Source organism: Stigmatopora argus, chromosome 6, assembly GCF_051989625.1.
Source record: "Stigmatopora argus isolate UIUO_Sarg chromosome 6, RoL_Sarg_1.0, whole genome shotgun sequence".
In the NCBI taxonomy this organism is placed as follows: domain Eukaryota; kingdom Metazoa; phylum Chordata; class Actinopteri; order Syngnathiformes; family Syngnathidae; genus Stigmatopora; species Stigmatopora argus.
The window spans coordinates 2,297,522-2,320,619 of NC_135392.1; the positions used below are offsets into that span (position 1 = coordinate 2,297,522).

General features: G+C 43.6%; 1 protein-coding gene across 1 annotated transcript; it reads left to right on the forward strand.

The window, feature by feature from the left end:
- The first annotated feature begins 2,464 nt into the window (after positions 1–2,464).
- On the forward strand, positions 2,465–22,549 carry myh7ba (myosin, heavy chain 7B, cardiac muscle, beta a). Its single transcript, XM_077602420.1, has 43 exons — positions 2,465–2,507; positions 2,587–2,716; positions 3,898–4,001; positions 4,079–4,222; positions 5,521–5,677; positions 5,775–5,802; positions 6,664–6,760; positions 8,674–8,766; positions 8,852–8,915; positions 9,439–9,537; positions 9,615–9,718; positions 9,785–9,923; positions 9,999–10,117; positions 10,183–10,332; positions 10,407–10,577; positions 10,936–11,115; positions 11,204–11,336; positions 11,421–11,494; positions 12,747–12,834; positions 12,912–13,029; positions 13,112–13,235; positions 13,656–13,792; positions 16,902–17,157; positions 17,260–17,502; positions 17,573–17,749; positions 17,946–18,091; positions 18,179–18,269; positions 18,347–18,736; positions 18,801–18,927; positions 19,136–19,254; positions 19,338–19,534; positions 19,608–19,791; positions 19,870–20,035; positions 20,110–20,234; positions 20,306–20,421; positions 20,543–20,735; positions 21,115–21,318; positions 21,413–21,538; positions 21,620–21,790; positions 21,857–21,961; positions 22,034–22,129; positions 22,204–22,338; positions 22,442–22,549. The coding sequence occupies exons 2-43, from the start codon at positions 2,620–2,622 to the stop codon at positions 22,451–22,453; spliced, it is 5,799 nt and encodes a 1,932-aa protein (XP_077458546.1). The 5' UTR covers positions 2,465–2,507; positions 2,587–2,619; the 3' UTR covers positions 22,454–22,549.
- Positions 22,550–23,098: the final 549 nt, after the last annotated feature.

A 23,098-nucleotide genomic window follows, 5' to 3' on the forward strand; every position in this document is an offset into this window, starting at 1 on the left:
GTCTTTGGCAGGCACAGATAAGTGAGTTTTTTAACATTTTATGCAAGATACGCTTGATTTTTTTCTTGAATTACATTCATAGACGTCAAAATGTGTCTTGCGTTATGACGTTTCACCCTTGTCACCTTGCAGTCTTGTGCATGTCAAGTCTAATTTGTGCGCATATAAGCCATACCCTCGATCATTTTTAGCAACAAAACCGGCTTATATGCGAGAAAATACGGTATATTTCCAACGACGCAATATAGGAATTGTAATCAAAAGCTAGCAAGATATATTATCAAAAAAACGGCAGCCATTGCTTTCCATTTCATTCCGTGACGAACGACGCCACCTGCACAGCGCTTCCACACGATTCTAAAAGAACCATCAGCGGTGCGCAGTTCGATTCCCAACGGCCAAAACGCGGACTCCCGCCTAGCCCGGTCCGACCCTCAGCCCGAGGGGGGGAAGCGGGGCTCCGACAGAGTCATTTGGTACGGCGGGGGTAACCGAAAACCTGTGCAAATGTCCAATAATGAAAACAGGAGTCTGGCCACATTAGCCTAAACGATCGTGAGGACCAGTGGGGATGAAAGAGGAGCCGTGACCTGGACAAGTCAGCTGTTGCTCAAGGCTGCAGTTTAGCGGTGCGGAGAGATGTGCCGGGCGGGCGCTACAAACGCTCCACCGTGTATTTGTACACTCGTGTGTGTTTACAGACTTATTTAAAGCCGGCAGCTCTGCACGGGGACTTTGGGATTCATCTCCTCCTCATGTGTTATCAGCATGCCAGCCTTTTTCAAACGCCACGGCGGGTGACATAGTACGAAAAGCAGCCCCGGCCGGCCACTCCGAAGAGACCCTTCTCCCAGAATAGCCCCCCTATCTCACCGCCGACGTTGGAGCCATCGCGGCGACACCTCCTCCGACGATAAGGCCGTCGGCTAAAATGGCCGCCCGGCCCGACTTTTAGGGCCTTTTTACGAGAAAGATGCCTGGAATGGCTTCGACTGGCGGGCTTTTTGGAAAGCGCCCCACGCGGAATTCTGGACTCCGGCTTTGTCTATTTTGAGAACGTCGCAAACGCGCCAAACGCCAACCACCCCCACGCGCCAACCTTTCCCCTCGCTCTCAAGGTCAGATGGTGGGCTCGTGACAAAATGACCCTAGAAAACGTAAGACGGAAAAAGAGGCCCGTGGTGATATCTGGAGTTGGGAAAAAAACAGATTGAGTCGTGTCAAATTGAAGATTAACGTATTTCTCACATATTAGCCGCACCTGCGTATAAGCCGCACCCTTAAAATTGCCTTAAAATGGTTGACTTGGACAATTTCTCTCGTATAAGCCGAATCCTGGTTGACAATTTTCACCTCCATATTCATGGTTTTAAAAGGGAGTAGAAATGTGTTACCGTATTTTCTCACATATAAGCCGCCTCTGCCTAAAAGCCATGCCCTTAAATTGCCTTAAAATCATAGATTTTTACAATTTCTCTTGTATAAGCCGCCCCTGATTCACCATTTTCACCTCCATATTCGTGGTTTTAATAGGGAGTACAAATGTGTTACTTTGAAGGGAAAATTTTAAGAAATATCGTCGCACGTGCTATTTCTGAGATACTGTATAAATTGATTGCACATTATTTTGGTTAAATTCATAAGGAAGTTCAATTAAAAAAGGAAGTCATGTGAGCAGTACAACCAGGAAGTGTGTCCGAAAAGTAAGATGGCGGCGCCCCCGAGCAAGCAAATGGCAGGCACAAGTTTTTTTCAGGTAGCACAATTCATCGTAAATAAATAAAATTAATTCACTATAAGGTCAACCTTTAACAATTTTTGATGGCTTCCTTGAATTTAGAAGTCTAATATATTTCTTTTACACATGCAGTTTTTTAATGACCGTATCGGCCGCATTGTCTTGCGTCATGACGTCATGGCGCAATGGCGTTATGGCGTTCCGTCTTTGTCACCTTGCAGTTTCATGCATGTCAAATTTAATTTATGCGCATATAAGCCGTACCCTCGATTCAGTCATCATTTTTTTTGAGCGACAAATACAAAGCGAGAAAATACGTTAACCCATTCACCGCCATCGATGGCGTAAAGGAATAAAAATGACAAGGTGAGCCGAATCCGACCCCCGAGCCTCGATTTTGACATCCCCGTTTTAGGTCTAAATTTCTTACAACGTGTCTCCGTCAAAAAGTAACTCAGATCAAAGACGAGAAATGCAACATTCTGTCGTGGTCCGTCCGTCCGTCCGTCCCCCCCGACGGCTGCGCGAAATAAGTGAGCTACAAAAATAGCTCGCAATGACAAAAACGTTGCTTTCCTTTTGTGTCAATTGAGACCGCCGCCGTCCACCAATGGGCTGCGGAGGAGGCGGCATAAACTAATGAGGGACAAATGTCCACTGAGCGTGACCTTGACAACACGCTATAAAGCCAGCCCACTTGTCGCCCTGCCGTCATTTCCTCGTGCACGTCGCCCCCCAAAGTCACAGGAGAACTTTTTGCCTTTCTTAGGTGGGTTTCAAGTTTGGTTTTTTTGGGTGAAGTTGAAGAGAAAGTATTTTAACCTCATTTGTTTTTATTGACATCGAAGGGAGACCACGTGAGTCCCGCTCGTGGAAGAAAAATGTCCCGTTTTGACATGAAGGATTTCGGGGAAGCGGCGCCGTTTTTACGCAAATCGGAATTGGAGCAACTGGCGGTGCAGACGGTGGCTTTTGATGGTAAGTTTGAAAATTACGTTTGCTCGCTATTTTCACGGGACGCACTTTTTTTTATGAGGGGAAAGGAACAATATATTTTTAGGCACGTATTTGTCATGCCATGGTTAACAAATGACATGTATAAACAAAATATAGACTTTTAAATTCAAGGAACCCATCCATTTTTTTAAAAGTTTGACCTTATATTGAGTTTTTTTTTTTAAATTTACGATAAATTGTGTCAGTGCGTTTTTTTATTTTTATAAAAGTAGGCATATTTTTCATAGAAAAAAACACTGGTCAGGGTTAACAAATTGTATGTGTAAAATAAATATAATAGACTTCTAAATTCAAGGAAGCCATCAAAAATGGTTAAAGCTTGACCTTATATTGAATTAATTTTTATTTATTTACGATAAATTGTTCAAGTTTGACCTAATATTGAATTAATTTTATTTATTTACGATGAATTGTTAAAGTTTGACCTAATATTGAATTAATATTTATTTATTTACGATAAAATTATTATAAAAGTAGGAATATTTCTCATAGAAAAAAACACTGGCCAGGATTAACAAATTAGTTAACAAATTGAATGTTTAAAAGAAATATAATAGACTTCTAAATTCAAAGAACCCATCAAAAACTGGTAAAGGTTGACCTTATATTGAATTAATTTGATTTATTTACGATAAATTGTTAAAGTTTGACCAAATATTGAATTAATTTTTATTTATTTACAATGACGTATGCCAATGCGTAAAAAAAATGGATTATAAAAGTAGGCATATTTTTCATAGAAAAAAAAACACATTTGTTAACAGGGTTAACAAATTAGTTAACAAATTGCATGTGTAAAAGAAATATAATAGACTTCTAAATTCAAGGAATCCATGAAAAATTGTTAAAGGTTGACCTCATATTGAATTAATTTTTAGTTATTTACGATGAATTGTGCCAATGCGTAAAAAGCGGATTATAAAATTAGGCGTATTTCTCATAGAAAAAAAACACTGGTTATTCCATATAGTGACAAAGAGCATTTTGAAGGATTAAAAATGAATTAAAATGTCAATATCCCAATAGCATTTTTTTTAATTCTTCAAAAAAAATACAAAAAAGTCTCACCAATTAACTTGTTTTGGGTGCATGCTTTTTTTGAGCAATTGCAGCATGTTAATCCAAATAATGATCTTTTACAGGTAAGAAGCGAGCGTGGATCCCCGACGAAAAGGAGGCGTACGTGGAGATCGAAATCAAAGAACTGAACGGGGACAAAGTCACCGTTCAGACCAAAAATGGCAAGGTCAGATGCACAAACGTAGCAAAAGTCCAACATTATTTGGCAAACAAGTCCTAACTCCCGCCATCTACTCCATCCAGACTTTGACAGTGAAAGACAGCGACATCCAACAGATGAACCCCCCAAAATACGACATGATTGAAGACATGGCCATGTTGACGCACCTCAACGAAGCCTCCGTCCTCTTCAACATGCGCCGACGCTACTCGTCCTGGATGATCTACGTGAGTACCGTCTGACTAAACGCGTTATTTGCCAAATTACACCCGGTGTTTCCCAACCGCCGTGCCGCCAAAAAATAATTATGAATATGAATAGAGCGAGATTAAAATTGAAGGATTTACAAGGTTAAAAATCTGAATGTGATGAACGTTAAATTACGTCTTGAAATATCAAATTGTGAACGGTCATTTTCTTGCGGATTTTTGCGTAATATTAGGAGATTGAAGTCATACAGTGGTACCTTGACATACGAGTGGCCCGGCATAAGTAATTTGAGATACGAGTAAAATTTTGGGCAGATATTTATCTTGATATACGAGACAAATTTTGATATACGCGAGAAACTGCTCTTAAGAGCATCATGGCCACTGTGTTTCTGGTCGCAACTCCCTCTTTGTAATGTCTCTGCAAGCACTGGGCGGAGCCTTGCATTTTTTCAGTGTTTTTTATTTTTTCTAGTTAGTCAGTGCGAATGGCGGAGCGATCGCTAATACGAGAGGAGTATATACTACTCATTCATGATTTACTTTCTCGGGCCACAAAAAATGATGCGGCAGGCCAGATTGGGCCCCCGGGCCGCCACTTTGACACCTGTGCTATAAGGTTAACATTTAACATTTTTTGATGGGTTGCTTGAATTTAGAAGTCTATTATATTTCTTTTACGCATGTCATTTGATACCTAATTTGTTAACCTGTGTTTTTTATCTATGAGAAATATGCCTACTTTTAGAAGATACTTTTTTACCAACATTTTGGGCAGATATTTATCTTGATATACGAGACAAATTTTGATACACGCGAGAAACTGCTCTTAAGAACATCATGGCCACTGTCTTTCCCGTCGCAACTCCCTCTTTGTAATGTCTCTGCGAGCACTGGGCGGAGCCTTGCATTTTTTCAGTGTTTTTTTTTCCCATTAGTCAGTGCGAATGGCGGAGCTTGTTCGCTAATACGAGAGGAGTATAAACTACTTCTCGTTGGCAAGTGGGCGTGCGTTATCCTATTGTGAGGACGTTTGTGTGCATCATTTTGGGAATATTTTGAATAGAATACAAACTCAAACAACCCTTGATAGGTTGCATCTGAAAGTCAGGGTGGAGGCGGGGCCTATAGAGCCAAGAAAGGTATCAAAATTTCAAACAAAATTAGAATGAAGTTTAGTGTATTGTTAGATTCAACTTATTTTTGAGTGTGTCTACATCGTAATCCAAGTTCATTTCAATTTGTTTATGTTATGTTACGAGCGTGTTGCCGTGCAAAAAGTGAACTAGACGTAACACCCACATTGTCAATTTTAGACCTACTCGGGCCTCTTCTGCGTGGCGGTGAACCCGTATAAATGGCTGCCGGTCTACACGGCCCCCGTGGTGGCCGGCTACAGAGGCCAACGCCGGTCCGAAGTGCCCCCGCACATCTACGCCATTGCTGACAATGCCTACAATTCCATGCTGCAAAGTGAGTGTTTACATACACACACACACACCCACACACTCATACAAAATAGAGCATAAAGACACGCATAATGAGCCATTATTATTAAAAAAATTTTCAGATCGGGAGAACCAGTCCATGCTTATCACGTAAGTTTTTTCTATGGGCAAAGAATTTGCTTTATTGCTAACTTAAATTGGCAACCATTTTTAAAACATATTTTTCTTTCAAAGATTTTTGACGTCCTCATTTTTTATTGTGTGGTACTATTTCACTGGGCATCATTTTTCCCCCAAAAATGTTGTTTTTACCTCGTTTTTGGGTGCATCATCCAAAAGTAATCTTAATTTATTTTTTATTTTTTTAACTCTAATATAGACAATTAGCCATATATATATAAATAGGGAGTCTTGTCTATTTTATTGTCAATATTTGAACACCTTTATGAAACAAGCATATACAGTCTATTAAGTAATTTTTCATATTTTAAGAGAAGGATATGAAGTTGTCTCTTTATATATATTTTTAGATTTTAAAAATGATTTTTGAACTAAAAACACAGAAAAAATAAAAAATGACAATTATTGATTTAGAAGGGGAAAAATAAGGAAATTTAATATACATCTATACTCTTCATTTTAATTTGATCCTAAAAACAGAAAGTCAGCCCTCATGATTAAATTTCCCGGGCCACAGAAAATGATGCGGCGGGCCAGATTTGGCCCCCGGGCCGCCACTTTGACACCAGACTGTGCAATATTTTAGAATTCACCTAGCCGGGATGTGACTTTTAAAACTTTTATATTGCTATTTATGTTGTTTTTTTACTGGGAAAACACACTTTGTGGAGTAGCACCAACAATTTCGTTATTTTTTGGATTCTGCACCCAGAAATGAGTCCCAAACAACCGTCAAATTCCAATTTGCAAAAAAACTCCCCAGTGTGTTCTTTCCTTTTCTTTCTTTTCCTCCTTTTCCTTCTTTTCACCTGTGACTTTTCACACTCCTAGCGGAGAATCCGGTGCTGGCAAAACTGTCAACACGAAACGTGTCATTCAGTATTTTGCCATTGTGGCAGCTCTCGGGGAAGCCTCTGCTAAGAAAGCAGTAAGACAAACGTGGACACCTTTTTTTTCCTTCCCTTCCTTTTTCAGTCCATTTTTTTGGCCTGAATTTTCTTTTCCTTTTTTGTTTTTTCTTCCTTTTGATATTTTTTTTTACATGGCAGGAACCCTTGACTGCATTCCCTGCATTTTTGACCCTTTTGTGCTTTGCAAATTTTGAATGTTTTTCCCCTTTTTGGTTAAGATCCAAATCTTTTCTTTGATTTTTTTTCCTCATTTTTGTGTCTGATGCTCATTCCCCGCCTCCCACATCATATAAAAAAAAGAAGTCCATTGTCTTTTTTTATTTATTTTTTTTTTATACCATTGCTTTAACAAACAGCTTTTATGGGTCCCGATGTTGTTCCCCATTGTGAACGTCTCGTACTTGGCAAAATGTGATACTCACGATCTTTTTCTTGTGGTTTTTTTCTACTTGCAGTCGGGTCCTGCCACCAAAACAGGGGTGAGTGACAGCAGCACTTTATTAAATTTAGTGAATGGTCATTTTTAAATGCCACGGACAAAATCCATTTTTACAGGCAGGCCTGCTTTGAGTGTATGAGTTGTTAAACCATACCTGTCAATTTATACATTTTTCCCGTATTTTCTACTTTTTTTTTAATCATTTCAAATTGCATACGTCGTATAACAACTTTTGCATGGGATTCTTTTTTCTTTTCTTTTTTTTTTTTTTATAAATACGTTTTTTTTGTAAAACCGATCACATTTTACCCATTCCGGTTTATGAGTTGTTCATCCATACCTGTCAATTTATACATTTTTCCCGTATTTTCTACTTTTTTTTATCATTTCAAATTGCATACGCCGTATAACAACTTTTGCATGGCATTCTTATTTTTATTTTATTTATTTATTTATTTTTTTAAATACGTTTTTTTTGTAAAACTGATCACGTTTTACCCATTCCGGTTTATGAGTTGTTAATTCATACCTATCAATTTATACATTTTCCCATATTTTCTACTTATTTTTTGGATCATTTCAAATTGTATACACCGTATAACAACTTTTGTAAGGGATTCTTTTTTTAAATACGTTTTTTTTTTGTAAAACTGATCACGTTTTACCCATTCCGGTTTAATCCGGATCAGCTAGCAGATGAAAACAACATTGCCAACTACTAATATTGTCATGCTTTAAGAATGATATGCGCACCCACATTCCCCTTTCACACATCCATCTCTTCACTATATACATAAAGTGCGTCAGCAAGCAATGTAACCGGACAGTCAAACTGTCAGCGACAACCACAGAATCTTGAACTTAGTTCATACAAAAGGCGCACCAACTGATTGGGCACCCCATCCACTTGAGAAAATTTTAGACTTTTAAGTGCGCCCTATGTGAGTAAATATATGTCGCGTTGCATTTGTACGTTTTTTTTTGTAAAACCGATCCCGTTTTACTCATTTCGGCTCTAATTCGGATCGTCTTGGTCATTGGTAGCCGACCAAAACGTCATCGTCAATTGCTAATGTTATCATGCTTTTAGTATAATATGCGCATCAGTTACTTCTGCCCTTTTCACTACAGGAATCCCTCTATTATTCTCTTCACTTAACGCGAAAGCACTACTTAACAATTTTTCCCAACCATTATTACCCAATATGACCCCAATTTTTCAATTATCACGGCCATGTTTGGTCGACATTAACCGCGATATTCGAGGGATTACTGTATATCAATATAACGCGTCAGCAAGCAATGTACCCAAACGGTCAAGCTGTCAGCGTCATACAGCGACATCTACACAATCTTGAATTTAGTGCACCGACTGATTGGGCACCCCGTCTACGTTTTTTTAATCGCTTAATAAGGGGAATTGCAATCATTAATAAGGGGAACAATTGTCCGAGATTGACAGCTATGTTAATCACCCTCTCTCGCTCTCAGGGGACTCTGGAGGACCAGATCATCGAAGCCAACCCTGCCATGGAGGCGTTTGGCAATGCCAAAACATTGAGGAATGATAACTCATCCCGATTTGTGAGTACTTAAAAAACCTCAGAGCTCCCAAATACAGGAAATTACCTTCATGGTCATTTTTGAGCATTCTACTTCATCCCTGCAGGGAAAGTTTATCAGGATCCATTTTGGCCCCACTGGCAAACTGGCTTCTTCTGACATCGACATATGTGAGTTGGTGGCTTATTTTGACTAAATTCTCATTTTTATGGCGTGCCGAATTGAGTTCAGGTCACGGTTTCTTGGGCCATGGGCTCCGGCACCCCGCCACCCTGACAAACATAAGCCGCATCTAGTTTTGCTTTTGTTCGGAGGGACGTTATTTCTACCTTGCCGCTCTACTGTCCAAGTCGGAACCTACAGGCAAAAAATACGCATTTTAAATCATGTAATTATCCCTGAGCCAAAAATAAAAACAAAAAACAAAATTCGGCTTCCAAGGATCAATGTGTATGCATCCACAGAATAAACCTACCAAATTTCGTTGTAATCTATCTACAAAAAATGGAGTAGTGGCCATTTTATTTAGTATCCTCCCCATCAACAAGAACAACAAAGGCAGAGAACTCAAAATCTCCCTCCAGGCGTTCTAAAAACTGATTGCACAATCTCAAATTTTAGTGTGGAAATGTCTTCTGAAGACTAGTCAAAATACCAAAGATGACTTCTGAACTGTTCCTCTTGCCTTCTCAGATCTTCTGGAAAAATCCAGAGTGATTTTCCAGCAACCAGGGGAACGGAGCTACCACATTTACTACCAGATCATGTCGCAGAAGAAACCTGAACTCTTAGGTAGTCCTGACATCCTTGTTGATCTTTGCATGACCTTGCGCGAGCCTGACGTGACCTTCTGAACTCTTTGCTTTCAGACATGCTGCTGGTGTCCTCCAACCCGTACGACTATCACTTCTGCTCGCAGGGGGTGATCTCCGTGGAGAACATGGATGACGGACAGGAGCTGATGGCCACTGACGTAAGAGATCAGATCTTCAACATAACAACCTCAAGCAAACGAAATAAATCCAACTCAACTCCACAGCACGCCATGGACATCCTGGGCTTCCTGCCGGAGGAGAAGTACGGCTGCTATAAAATAGTCGGCGCCATCATGCACTTCGGCAACATGAAGTTCAAGCAGAAGCAGCGCGAGGAGCAAGCCGAGGCCGACAACACTGAAAGTGAGACCTCGCCGTGGCAACCCGAAAAATTCCACCAGAGCAACCGTGAGATCCGTTCCCCTTCTTTCGCGAAAGGTGCCGACAAGGCTTCGTACCTGATGGGCGTCAGTTCCGCGGACCTCATCAAAGGTCTCCTCCACCCGAGGGTGAAAGTCGGGAACGAGTACGTGGTGAAAGGACAGAACGTGGAACAGGTAAGGGCTTGTTTTTTTTTTTAGAAACGAGAGACGAAATTCTGGAACCATACATTGGTTCGTAGGTCAACTACGCCGTTGGCGCTCTGGCCAAAGCCACGTATGACCGCATGTTCAAATGGCTGGTGGGAAGGATCAACCGTACCCTGTACACCTCGCTGCCCCGCCAGTTCTTCATCGGCGTTCTGGACATCGCCGGTTTTGAGATCTTTGACGTACGTTGATGGATCAATCGATCACTCGGTCTCACAAAAAGAAACGATGTTCAGGTTTTGCGGTCTGGTCGCAGCTCAACAGCTTCGAGCAGTTGTGCATCAACTTCACCAATGAGAAACTGCAACAGTTTTTCAACCACCACATGTTCATCCTGGAGCAAGAGGAGTACAAGCGGGAAGGCATCGAGTGGACCTTCATCGACTTTGGCCTGGACCTTCAAGCCTGCATTGATCTCATCGAGAAGGTACAAAAGACTCGATTGGCCATTGCATACCTGTCAACCTCTGCCGATAACTGCCCTTATAAATGATTATGATTCCCCTTACAAACCCCCCAAAAAACCTTACAAACACCGTACGACTCGCGAGTCGTACGGTGTTTGTAAGGTTTTTTGGGGGGTTTGTAAGGGGAATCATAATCATTTATAAGGGCAGTTATCGGCAGAGGTTGACAGGTATGCCATTGATAGTCCATTACGGATCACTGATGACCGTGTAGCGGAAAACTAGAAAGGTCCAGGTTCAGGCCCAAATGTCCTCCAAGTCTGGAATGATCTTTCTGTTGTCCTGAACCATCTGAATACACTATTGGTGTCCCAACAGCCACTGGGAATCATGTCCATCCTGGAGGAGGAGTGCATGTTCCCCAAAGCCACGGACAGCAGCTTCAAAGCCAAGATGTTTGACAATCACCTAGGCAAATCTCCAAATCTCCAAAAACCACGTCTGGACAAGAAGCGCAAGTACGAAGCCCACTTTGAGCTGGTTCACTACGCCGGAGTGGTAAGCTAGCCGAACCGAAACGTTTTTTCCCCCCTACGGAGTTGCCGTTCTTACAACTCGCTTGAACCTTGGTTCTGGCCTTCGCTAGGTACCGTATAACATCATAGGATGGTTGGACAAAAACAAAGACCCGTTGAACGAGACGGTGGTGAGCGTTTTCCGCAAGTCTTCCAACAAACTGCTGGCTTCTCTCTACGAGAATTACATGAGCTCCGACTCAGGTAGGGGAAAGGGTTTCCGACACGTGAGGGTCTACAGAAATGAATCCTTCCAAGTCCTCAACCTGGCAACCTTTGGACCCACAGTGAACCTCAAGGCCGGGACCAAAGAGAAGAGGAAGAAGGCGGCCTCCTTCCAGACGGTTTCGCAGCTACACAAGGTGAGCCAGAACGGTCTTTTATTGGTTGGAAAGGTCTTTAGTGAAGGTACGCCGTGGACATCGGAGGAGCTCGGGGACGGAGGCAGTTAAGACTTGCAGTGATGTTTAGGGCAATGATCACATGAACATCACTTTAAGTCTGTGCTGGCTCTTCCCTCATTCCATCGCAGTGAACGGCCACGGATTTAACAAAGAAGGAAATACGCATCTACCGTCAGACTACAAATACTGTATTTTCTCGCGTATAAGCCGTATTTGTTGCTAAAAAAATGATGACTGAATCCAGGGTACGGCTTATATGCGCACAAATTAGACTTGACATCCACAAAACTGCAAGGTGACGAGGGCGACGTCATAACGCAAGACAAATTTTGACGACTATGAATGAAATTCAAGAAAAAAAATAAGCGTATCTTGGATAAAATGTTAAAAAACTCACTTACTTGTGCCTGCCATTAATCGCTCAGGGCGCCATCTTACCTTGAGATGACAAACTAGACCACTACGGACACATTTCCTGGTTGTACTGCTCACATGACTTCCTTTTTGAATTTGTCCACATGCAGGCAACACCCTTTCGAATTGTCCAATCCAGTGCATTCGATTCATACAGTACAGTAATCCCTCGAATATTGAGGTTAATGTAATAATAGATCAAACATGGCCACGATAATTGAAAAATCGCAAAGTAGGGTCACCCCATTTATAACATACCTTATTTTTTCTTCAGTGCTGAGTCTTAGTAGCAAGAGTGGCTTCCGCTTATGTGTTTCAGCGTGGATTTTCACATTTTTATGAACTTTAAAAAGAAAAAATAATAATAATTAACAGCAGAAAAAATTTGCAAATATGTGAATTCACGATAAGTGAAGTTGCGATAATCCAATACCATGTGGGATGATTTTTCTTAAGATTTTCCCTTCAAAGTAACACATTTGTACTCCCTATTAAAACCATGAATATGGAGGTGAAAATTGTCAATCAGGGGGCGGCTTATACGCGAGAAATTGTAAAATTCAGCAATTTTAAGGGTGCGGCTTATACACGCAAGCAGCTAATATGTGAGAAAAAATGCAGCAATTTTAAGGGTGCGGCTTATACACACAAGCGGCTAATATGCGAGAAAAAATGCAGCAATTTTAAGGGTGCGGCTTATACACGCAAGTGGCTAATATGCGAGACAATACGCTATACTACGTCCAAGTACACAGATTGCGTTTGTTGATGGCAAGTTGCTTCTATTTCTTCCCAGGAGAATCTGAACAAGCTGATGACCAACCTACGAAGCACCCAGCCTCATTTTGTGCGCTGTATTATCCCGAACGAAACCAAGACGCCAGGTAGATAGCCGCCGAAATACATGAGAACGAGGAGAAGCCAATGGGTGGGACTGACGTTTCGCATTGTTGCCACGCAGGCATCATGGACCCGTTCCTGGTGCTGCACCAGCTTCGTTGCAACGGGGTGCTGGAGGGCATCAGGATCTGCAGGAAGGGCTTTCCTAATCGAATCCTCTATGCCGAGTTCAAGCAACGGTAAGTCCGCCAGACACACGTGGGTTTATCACGGGGGTACATTTGATTTTAGAAGGAAAATAAATATATTGATGACTTCCAGCTACCGTATCCTGAACCCACAAGCCATCCCAGATGACCAGTTTGTGGACAGCAGGAAAGGGGCAGAGAAGCTGCTGGCTTCCTTGGATATCGACCATAATCAATATCGATTTGGACACACAAAGGTAAATGACATCACCCTACAATACACACTGGTATCATGGCTTCACGAATAACTGTGTTATTTGTATCGCAAATAACAAAATATTCGTGATGCAAACATTGAGTCCAATCCATGGAAGAACAAAACAACTGTCATCATCATCTTTGGATGACTTATATTTATATATTTTTTTTAACGCAAAGTTCTTCATTCAAATGTCCGAAATGCTTTAGCGACATTTTTCAAAAACCTCAAAGTTGCAGTTTTTACGTAAAATGTGACTGATTGTGTTAAGTGTCGACGTCATGAACTCCATTGAAGGCTATTGAATCCAAATTGAAAGGTTTTAGACTTTGATATCAGCAGAAAGGTTTTGATATGAAATTGGTGGCTTGCCGTTCTAGCTTATGTTATTTTCAAAAGGACTTTTTCTGGGCTCTAGGTGTTTTTCAAGGCTGGCCTCCTGGGCCATCTGGAGGAAATGCGAGATAAGCGGCTGGCTATCATTCTGACGCTGCTGCAAGCGGTGGGTCGAGGCATGCTCATGAGGCTGCAGCTGAGACTCATGAATCAAAAGAGGTAAAACACAAACCCTACAAAAGCATACAACCATTGCCAAACCGCTTCCTTAGCCACACGCTAGCTTAGCCTTCCAATTCCACCCATCAACAAGGGCTGGCTCTAGAGGTGACTGTGTAGTTCCCTTCAAAAACAGTGCGAAATTAGCCAAAGCACTTTCTCCGTTCATACCTGGAACTCAATAGCAATTAGCATACGTCAACTCCCGTCACTCTAATCCTCTTGGCCAATCATCTTAAAGCACATGTGTCAAAGTGGCGGCCCGGGGGCCAAATCTGGCTCGCCGTGTCATTTTGCGCGGCCCGAGAAAGTAAATCATGAGTGCCGACTTTCTGTTTTAGGATCAAATTAAAATGAAGATTATAGATGTATATTATATTTCCTGATTTTCCTCCTTTTAAATCAATCATTGCAATTTTTTATCCGTTTTTCTGTTTTTAGTTTTTAGTTCTAAAATCATTTTGTAAAATCTAAAAATATATAAAAATATTTTCTGTTTTCCACGTTAATATGGAACATAAAGAAAAATTTGGTTTCCTTTTGCAATGGAAAAACAAATGATTAAATAAATGATTTTCCCTTACTAAAAAAAAAGCTCAAATAAACATTGCTTTAGATCTATAAAAACTGAGTATTTAGGGCTTTTAATCCATTTATAAAAAAATAAAAATATTATTTATAAAATGGTCCCGCCCACATGAAATCGAGTTGACGTTAATGCGGCCCGCGAACCAACCGAGTCTGACACCCTTATCTTAAAGTTGTCTGTTAGAGCCACAAAATTGTCATCACAACTCTATCGAAAACTATGCTACGTAGGCATCTGTGTGTCTAGTATGGTCATCATTTATCTTCAACCTACACAAGGAACTAAAGATGGAAATTAGCCCTTAGCTACAATCATACACATTTACATATATATGCTCATTAACATGAATATAAATATTTTCATTAATAAATCAAACTCAAGTAGTAGTGGCATGCAAGGGCAGTGTCGCCCCCCAACACCCCCCCCCCCCTATCATTTCCGGGCGTGCGCACCCCCTTCCCCGAATCAAAACGGCGGCGACTATGGCGCTACCCTCAGATCAGCGTCCGTTCTCTCTCCACCGGTTCGCCCACGCCGGCAAATGGCGACATGTGTCAAGCGGCAGCTGCTCGGGGGGCCTCCCTAAAAATACAACTGGCGGCCCCCCTCCTCGTACGCCCGATGGCCCCTGGCCCCTTTTGTCCGCGGCGCCTGTGCTTCCAAGCCAGCGCATTGGTGGGATGCGTGGCGACTGACGGGAGGATTAAAGCCCGCTGCCGGGCCCAACGTTTGGGTTGCTAAAAAAACACAGACGCTCACCTTTGAGGGGGCACTTGGCACGGAGTTATGTGGAAAATGCAACGGACTTCCCCCCCGCCCCTGGTTGCGGCGCCCGGGGGAGGGCGCGCACCCACTAAAATTCACCCTCTAAACACTGACGGCGAGTCCTTGGACTCCATATTTAGGGTTGTGAGAAGCCATCCTAGGGAGACTAAATCAATCCGCTAGCCCGCTTGGGTCACTCGTGAAACATCAAAAGCGGCGTTGGGCATATCAGTTCGCAGCGTCACAGCCCACCGCGTGCGATTAGATCAAGCGAGCGGCAAGGGCAAGGCACTAAATAAAGAAAGACGCGACTCTAGAATTACACGCGCCGACCCCCTCGCTTTGACCTGTTGATGGAAGTTACGACCTCAAACCAACCACAATAAAAAGAACCGTTTAACAAGCAACATTATTCCAAGAGAATATAATCGTGGAATTTAATGATTATAATATTGTAGTGGTGTTGGGAGTGAGTCCAATTTTAGTGCAAATACTTAATTTAATTTTAAGGGTAATGGCAAGTATTTAAAAGCAACGAAGCTATGAAATGTAAAAAAAAAAAACTCAGAGATTGAACCCTCGATCTCAGAACTGTGAGGCGGGCGAGCTAGACACTACACCAACGTGCCGCCTAAAGTGTATTTGTGTTTAAGTGGTATTTGACAGATATTAAAAAAAAACACAAACGCCTGAACTGGAACAATACTGTTAAATATGCAGATGCCAACTTAATTTACAAAATCTTTGGTAACAAAGCTCCTCCTCCACTGCAAGATTTTGTACCCAAAAAATCCAAGACATCAACTTTGGCTGGCTCTAGAGGTGACTGTGTAGTTCCCTTCAAAAACAGTGCTAAATTAGCCAAACCATCTTCTCTCTTCATACCTGGAACTCAATAGCAATTAACATACGTGAACTCCCGTCTCTGAACTTCTTGACCAATCATCTTAAAGCCGCACTGTTAGACTCACAAAATTGCCATCACAACGCTGTCTAAAACTGTGCTACGTTTGTGTGTCTAGTACAAGGGTGTCAGACTCGGGTTGGTTTGCGGGCCGCGTTAACGTCAACTCGGTTTCATGTGGGCCAGACCATTTTAGATATATTTAGATTTTTTTTTTAATAAATGGATTAAAAGAACTGGATTAAAAGGCCTGAATATTCATTTTTTATAGATCTAAAACAATGTTTATTTTAGCTTTTTTGATATATTTTTATATTTTACAAAATGATTTTTGAACTAAAAACACAGAAAAAAATGATTAAAAAATTACAATTATTGGTTTAAAAGGGCGGAAATCAGGAATTTTAATATACGTCTATACTCTTCATTTGAATTTGATCCTAAAACAGAAAGTCGGCACTCATGATTTACTTTCTCGGGCCGCACAAAATGATTCGGCGGGACACATTTGGCCCCCGGGCCGCCACTTTGACACCTGTGGACTAGTATGTGTCATCGTCGATCTTCAACTTACCACAAGGGACTAAAAATGGAAATTAACCCTCGGCTACAATCCTACATAGTCATTGTTGATGTCCAACTAGATGGGAGACAAAATACATCATTTTCTCACTTTTAATCCACCAAAAGAAAATAAAAGGCAGGAAGGCCTGATGGTTCTCAGACGAGAAAAAGCAAAATAAAACTATATTGATACTGAAGCAATTATAAGGTACTCAGGACTATGGATCTCGCAAGAGAACAGTTTGAAAAAAACTGAATTCAATCCCGTTGCCATTTTCTCACGTTAGGGAGGCTCTGATGATCATCCAGTGGAACATTCGAGCCTTCAACACAGTGAAGCACTGGCCTTGGATGAAGCTCTTCTTCAAAATTAAGCCCCTCCTGAAAAGCGCAGCCACGGAGAAGGAGTTGGCCACCCTCAAAGAGGAGATGGTCCAGCTCAAGGAGGCCTTGGACAAATCCGACGTCAAGCGTAAAGAGCTGGAGGAGCGGCAGGTCAGCCTGACCCAAGAGAAGAATGACCTCTCTCTGCAGCTTCAGGCGGTACGTGTTCGGTCCCAAACCCTTCGCACGTTCCCTTTTTAGCATGGTGACGCTAAAGAACCCGCTTTGATTATCCCTCTTCCGATGAAAACAAACTCGCAGGAGCAAGACAATCTTGCAGATGCCGAGGAACGCTGCGACCTGCTCATCAAAACAAAGATCCAGTTCGAAGCCAGAGTGACCGAACTCCAGGAAAGGGTGGAGGACGAAGAGGAGATGAGCGCCGATTTGCTGGCGAAGAAGCGAAAGCTGGAGGACGAGTGCACTGAGCTGAAGAGAGACATCGACGACCTGGAACTGACCTTGGCTAAGGTGGAGAAGGAGAAACACGCCCTCGAGAACAAGGTGACGCTTCCGGCCGGAACGATACCGATCCATCTGTCTTCCCGTGGTTGACGTCTTTGTTCCGTCCCAGGTCAAAAACATGGTTGAGGAAATGGCCGGTTTGGATGAAACCATACTGAAGCTGACTAAGGAGAAGAAGGCTCTCCAAGAGGCCCACCAGCAGACTCTGGATGACCTTCAAGCCGAAGAGGACAAGGTCAACAGTCTGACCAAAGCCAAAAGCAAGTTGGAGCAACAAGTCGATGACGTGAGTGGCCCAAACACGCAGTTTTCGGTCTTTGTTCTCCAGGTTCAGGGTTCCAGAGTTGTCATTTTAGCATTGTACATGAATCATGTTAAGGAACAGGCGCAAAAAAGACATTTTGTTGTCAAAGTCACCAAGACACAAGAGAGTATACTTTGTTTTCCTCACAAAATCATTTTTCTACTATTTCGTACATTAGCTGGAAGGCTCCCTGGAACAAGAAAAGAAGTTGCGTCTGGATCTGGAACGGACCAGACGAAAACTGGAAGGAGATCTCAAAATGAGTTTGGAATCTGTGATGGATCTGGAGAACGACAAACAGCAGATGGAAGAACGCCTCAAAAAGTAAGCCTGGTCCAAACATTCAAGAAACGCCACTATCGGGAAAATGCTACTCGATTTACCAACAATTGCACTGTCCCCCCACCCCAGAAAAGATTTTGAGATGAATGAGATAGGCTCAAAACTCCAAGATGAGCAGTTGTTGGTCAACCAACTCCAGAAGAAAATCAAGGAGTTGCTGGTAAACATCGCCCTCACTTAGAGCGCAACAGAACTCTTTAAACTCGTAAACAACAATATTGATTCCACCCATGGCAGGCTCGCACAGAGGAGCTGGAGGAAGAACTGGAGGCCGACAGAGCTTGCCGAGCCAAGGTAGAAAAGCAGCGTGGAGACGTGGCGCGTGAGCTGGAAGACCTCAGCGAGCGCCTGGAGGAGGCTGGAGGCGCCACGTCGGTCCAGGTGGAGATCAACAAGAAGAGGGAGGCGGATTACCTGAAGCTAAGGCGAGACCTGGACGAAGCGATGCTGTCCCACGAGGCCACGACGGCCGCCCTGAGGAAGAAGCAAGCGGACACGGTCGCCGAGTTGTCCGAGCAGATTGACAGCCTTCAACGGGTCAAGCAGAAGCTGGAGAAAGAAAGAAGCGAGGCCAAGATGGAGGCAGACGACTTGGCCTCCACGGTGGAGCAACTTTCCAAGGGCAAGGTCGGTAGAATAAGGCCGTCCGAGTACCCGATTTAGAAGGACAACCGTCTCCTCCGGCCTGCAGTTGAACGCCGAGAAGAGCTGTCGCGTCTATGAAGATCAGATGAACGAGGCTAAGGCCAAAGCGGAGGAGCTCCAGAGGCAGCTCAACGACAGCACCAACCTGAAGGCCCGTGCTCAGGCTGAGAGCGGTAAGGAACATTCAAGGAACATCTCGAGAGTAGGTCATGCGGCGCAGTAGTCCCATTCAAAAAGGTTCACATTAAAATCCGGGTAGCAAGTTAAGGCCGTGCTCGCAAGCAGGACTAAAAACTGAGCGAGACCAGAATTCGCCAAGACCTAGACAAGTCTTTTGGGAATGGAGTCCAAGACCTAACAAATGTACCTTGCTCCACACAGCTGAAGTGGGCAGGAAGTTGGAAGAGCGTGAGTCTATGGTCTCTCAACTTCAGCGTAGCAAAACCTCCTTTGGCCAAAACATTGAGGATCTCAAGAAGCAGCTGGAGGAAGAGGTTAAGGTCAGTTCTCGATCCCCGTCGCCTGCCGACACGCCAGAGTTCCCCCGCGACTCTTTGCAAAACATCACGGCCGCTTCCTCCAGGCAAAGAACGCCTTGGCCCACGCCCTTCAGTCTTCTCGCCACGACTGTGACCTCCTAAGAGAGCAGTACGACGAGGACCAGGAGGCTAAGGCCGAGATGCAGAGAGCCTTGTCCAAGGCCAACTCTGAGGTGGCGCAGTGGAGGACCAAGTATGAAACTGACGCCATCCAGAGGACGGAAGAACTGGAGGAAGCCAAGTACGTGGCAGATTTGTAAGGTTTCAGAACGGATGGCACCAAAGCAGGTGTTTCACATGTGTTTGCTTCTCAGGAAGAAGTTGGTGACACGCCTACAGGAGACTGAAGAGACCATGGAAGCCACCAATTCCAAGTGCTCCTCTCTGGAGAAGACCAAGCATCGACTCCAGATCGAGATTGAAGATCTGGTTATCGACTTGGAGCGTTCCAATGCCGCCGCTGCGGCCCTGGACAAGAAGCAACGAAATTTTGACAAAGTAAGAACTGAAAACCGATATATTTCATTCCAGTCCTACTTTGTCCTCTAAAAAAACTCCTCCTGATTTCTTGATCAGGTGCTGGCTGAGTGGAAGCAGAAGTACGAAGAGTGCCAGACCGAGCTGGAAAATTCTCAGAAAGAGGCCCGGAGCCTGAGCACAGAGCTCTTTAAACTGAAAAACTCCTACGAGGAGACCCTGGATCATCTCGAGACCATTAAGCGGGAAAACAAGAACCTGCAGGGTAGGCGCCACCGAAAGTGCGGCCATTTGTAAAGTCACGATGGATGATGGATTTCTTTTTTCTCCCTTGGATAGAGGAGATCGCCGACATGTCTGATCAAATCAGCCAGGCAGGAAAGACCATCCAGGAGCTGGAGAAGGCTAAGAAGGCTCTGGACCTGGAGAAAAGTGAAATTCAAGCTGCCTTGGAAGAAGCCGAGGTAGATACATGGCTGTAGTCACGACTAGCAACGAGAACATGCGACCTACACTGCGTGTTTTGTCATGTCAGGGTGCGCTGGAGCACGAAGAAAGCAAAACCCTGAGGATTCAACTGGAGCTGAACCAAATCAAGGCCGACGTTGACAGGAAGTTAGCCGAAAAGGAAGAAGAACTCGACAACCTGCGGTAAGTCCGACTCTGTTCTTTCAGTCCAGCTCACGAGAGCTCTACTGAAGGGAGCTCTGTTGATAGTTAGCGTGATCTTGGCTAACGCTTGTGGCTCTTTTTGCTCTTCGTGATCTTTCAGCCGTAACCACCAGAGAGCCCTGGAGTCCTTGCAGGCCACCTTGGATGCCGAGGCCAGGTCTCGCAGCGAGGCGGTACGGCTGAGGAAGAAGATGGAGGGGGACCTGAATGAGATGGAGGTTCAGCTGAACCATGCCAACAGACAGGCTGCAGAATCCCAGAAACTCTTGAGAACCCTGCAGGTTCAGTTTAAGGTAAAGGGGACACGGATTAAAGACAATAACTCTGGCATCTATTCCTTATCAACAAAAACAAAAACAAGTATTTTCACCAACAAATTGAAAGTCAAAAGTTAGCTTAGCTCAGGGGTGGGCAAACCGGTCCTCGGGGGCCGCTGTGGGCGCAGGTTTTTGTTCCAACCGATCAGGAACATGCACGTTGACCAATGAGATTTCAAGAAAACAAGAAGCACCTGACTACAATCCACTGATTGCAATCGTAGGACACCAGATTAGCGAAAAGATGTCTTCTTTATGGGTTGGAACGAAAACCTGCACCCATTGCGACCTTGGTGGAATAGTTTGCCCAGTAGTCCAAACTTTAAATTGGTAACTTGCCTCAACTTGCGTGCAGGATGTCCAATTGGAGCTGGACGAAACGGTCCACAGAAACGAGGAACTTAAGGAGCAGGTGACCATGACGGAGCGGCGTAATAACCTGCTGGCCGCCGAGGTGGAGGAGCTCCGGGTCCTACTGGAGCAGACCGATCGGGCTCGCAAGATGGCTGAAAATGAGCTGCTGGAAGCCAGCGAGAGAGTCAACCTGTTGCACTCGCAGGTACCGAGCGTTCGGATCTGATTCTCTAAAACATTGGATGCTGACTAGCTTTGGTTGAGAGTTTCTTGAAATGACATGGCATCATTTGCTCTAGAACACGGGGCTGATCAATCAAAAGAAGAAGCTGGAAGGCGATCTCTCGATGCTGTCGGGTGAAGTGGATGATGCCCTGCAGGAGAGCCGCAATGCCGAAGAAAAGGCCAAGAAGGCTATCACGGATGTAAGCTAGGAACAGAAGTTTGGGCTTAGCCAAAGCTGGAAAAGTTGAAGTCCTTTCAACGGCATTGGCGTGCATTTGCAGGCGGCCATGATGGCAGAGGAGCTGAAGAAGGAGCAAGACACCAGTGCCCACTTGGAGAGGATGAAGAAGAACATGGACCAGACCATCAAAGACCTGCAGATGCGTCTGGATGAGGCTGAACAGATCGCCCTCAAGGGCGGCAAGAAGCAGCTCCAGAAGCTGGAGGCTAGGGTGAGTACCCGTACTACCACAAATGCCAAATTCTGCTTCTTTTTAACTACGTTTTGTTGTCAACAGGTCAGAGAACTCGAGACCGAGCTGGAGCTGGAACAGAAGCGACACCAAGAGCAACAGAAGACGGTGCGCAAGTACGAGAGAAGAATCAAAGAGCTAAGCTATCAGGTAAAGGTAGCATAGACCACATAGGCACATCGGGTACATTTTTCAAGCTCCTTTGTTTGTTTGTTTACAAAGGCCGATGAAGACAAGAAGGGCCTGGCCCGCCTGCAGGACCTCATCGATAAACTGCAGCTCAAAGTCAAGAGCTACAAGAGGCTGGCCGAAGAATCGGTCAGTTGAGCGTACGCCGATTCCAAACCGGGAGGCAGATCTGCTCATTTTTGGTTTTTTTTCGTTGGATTCAGGAGGAGCAGGCCAACACCAACCTGTCCAAGTACAGGAAGCTACAGCACGAGCTGGACGATGCGGAGGAGAGGGCCGACGTGGCTGAAACACAAGTTAACAAACTCCGCGTACGCACGCGTGACCAAGGTGGGAAGGTTTGTAAACCAATTCGCTTCTACGAGCATCCTCAAATCAAGTAAGAGTAGGAAGTCATTTTGTCAGGAACGTGTACTAAACTCTCACCTTTTGTCATTTCAGTCCTCTGAGTGACAACGAGGCTGCGTACATTAAGGACACGGCCGAGCGGCTGCAACAGCTTTGCAAAACCGTGGACTAGCAACCAAATAAAGGCTTTGTGAAAATGGCTTTAAATGTCAGAGTGAATATATTTTGATATATGCAGTATCAAGAAGGCCAGAAGGAATTCCTGGAGAATTTCTTCTGGACTTTAGTGGGCTAAAAACAACATGGACAGTTCTAAGACAGGAGATGGTTCATTGAAATTGTTTTACAATGATTTACTGTTATTAAGAATATGGCTATTGAGGTTGTTTCAATCAAGTGGAACTTTTAAATCAACCAGTGTAAACTAAAACAAGATGCAAACATTCATACAACACAGTGCAAGTTGCTTAATGAGGGGAGAAATCCAAGGTTAGACAAGCATGGTTAGTTATTATGATTATTAGTATATTGAACAGCATCACAACTATCATTCCTATTTTGTACATCAGTTATGCGGCTGATGTGCTACCACAACAAATTATGGGAATAACCAGAAAAAAATTAAAGGATCAATTTCAAGAATGGAAAGTAGCGATCTGACATGACTTTCCTGTTATGGTTAAAAGGAAGAACCCAATTTGACTGTGGTTGCACTTCAGAGGACAACTGCAGGAATGCCATTTTACATTC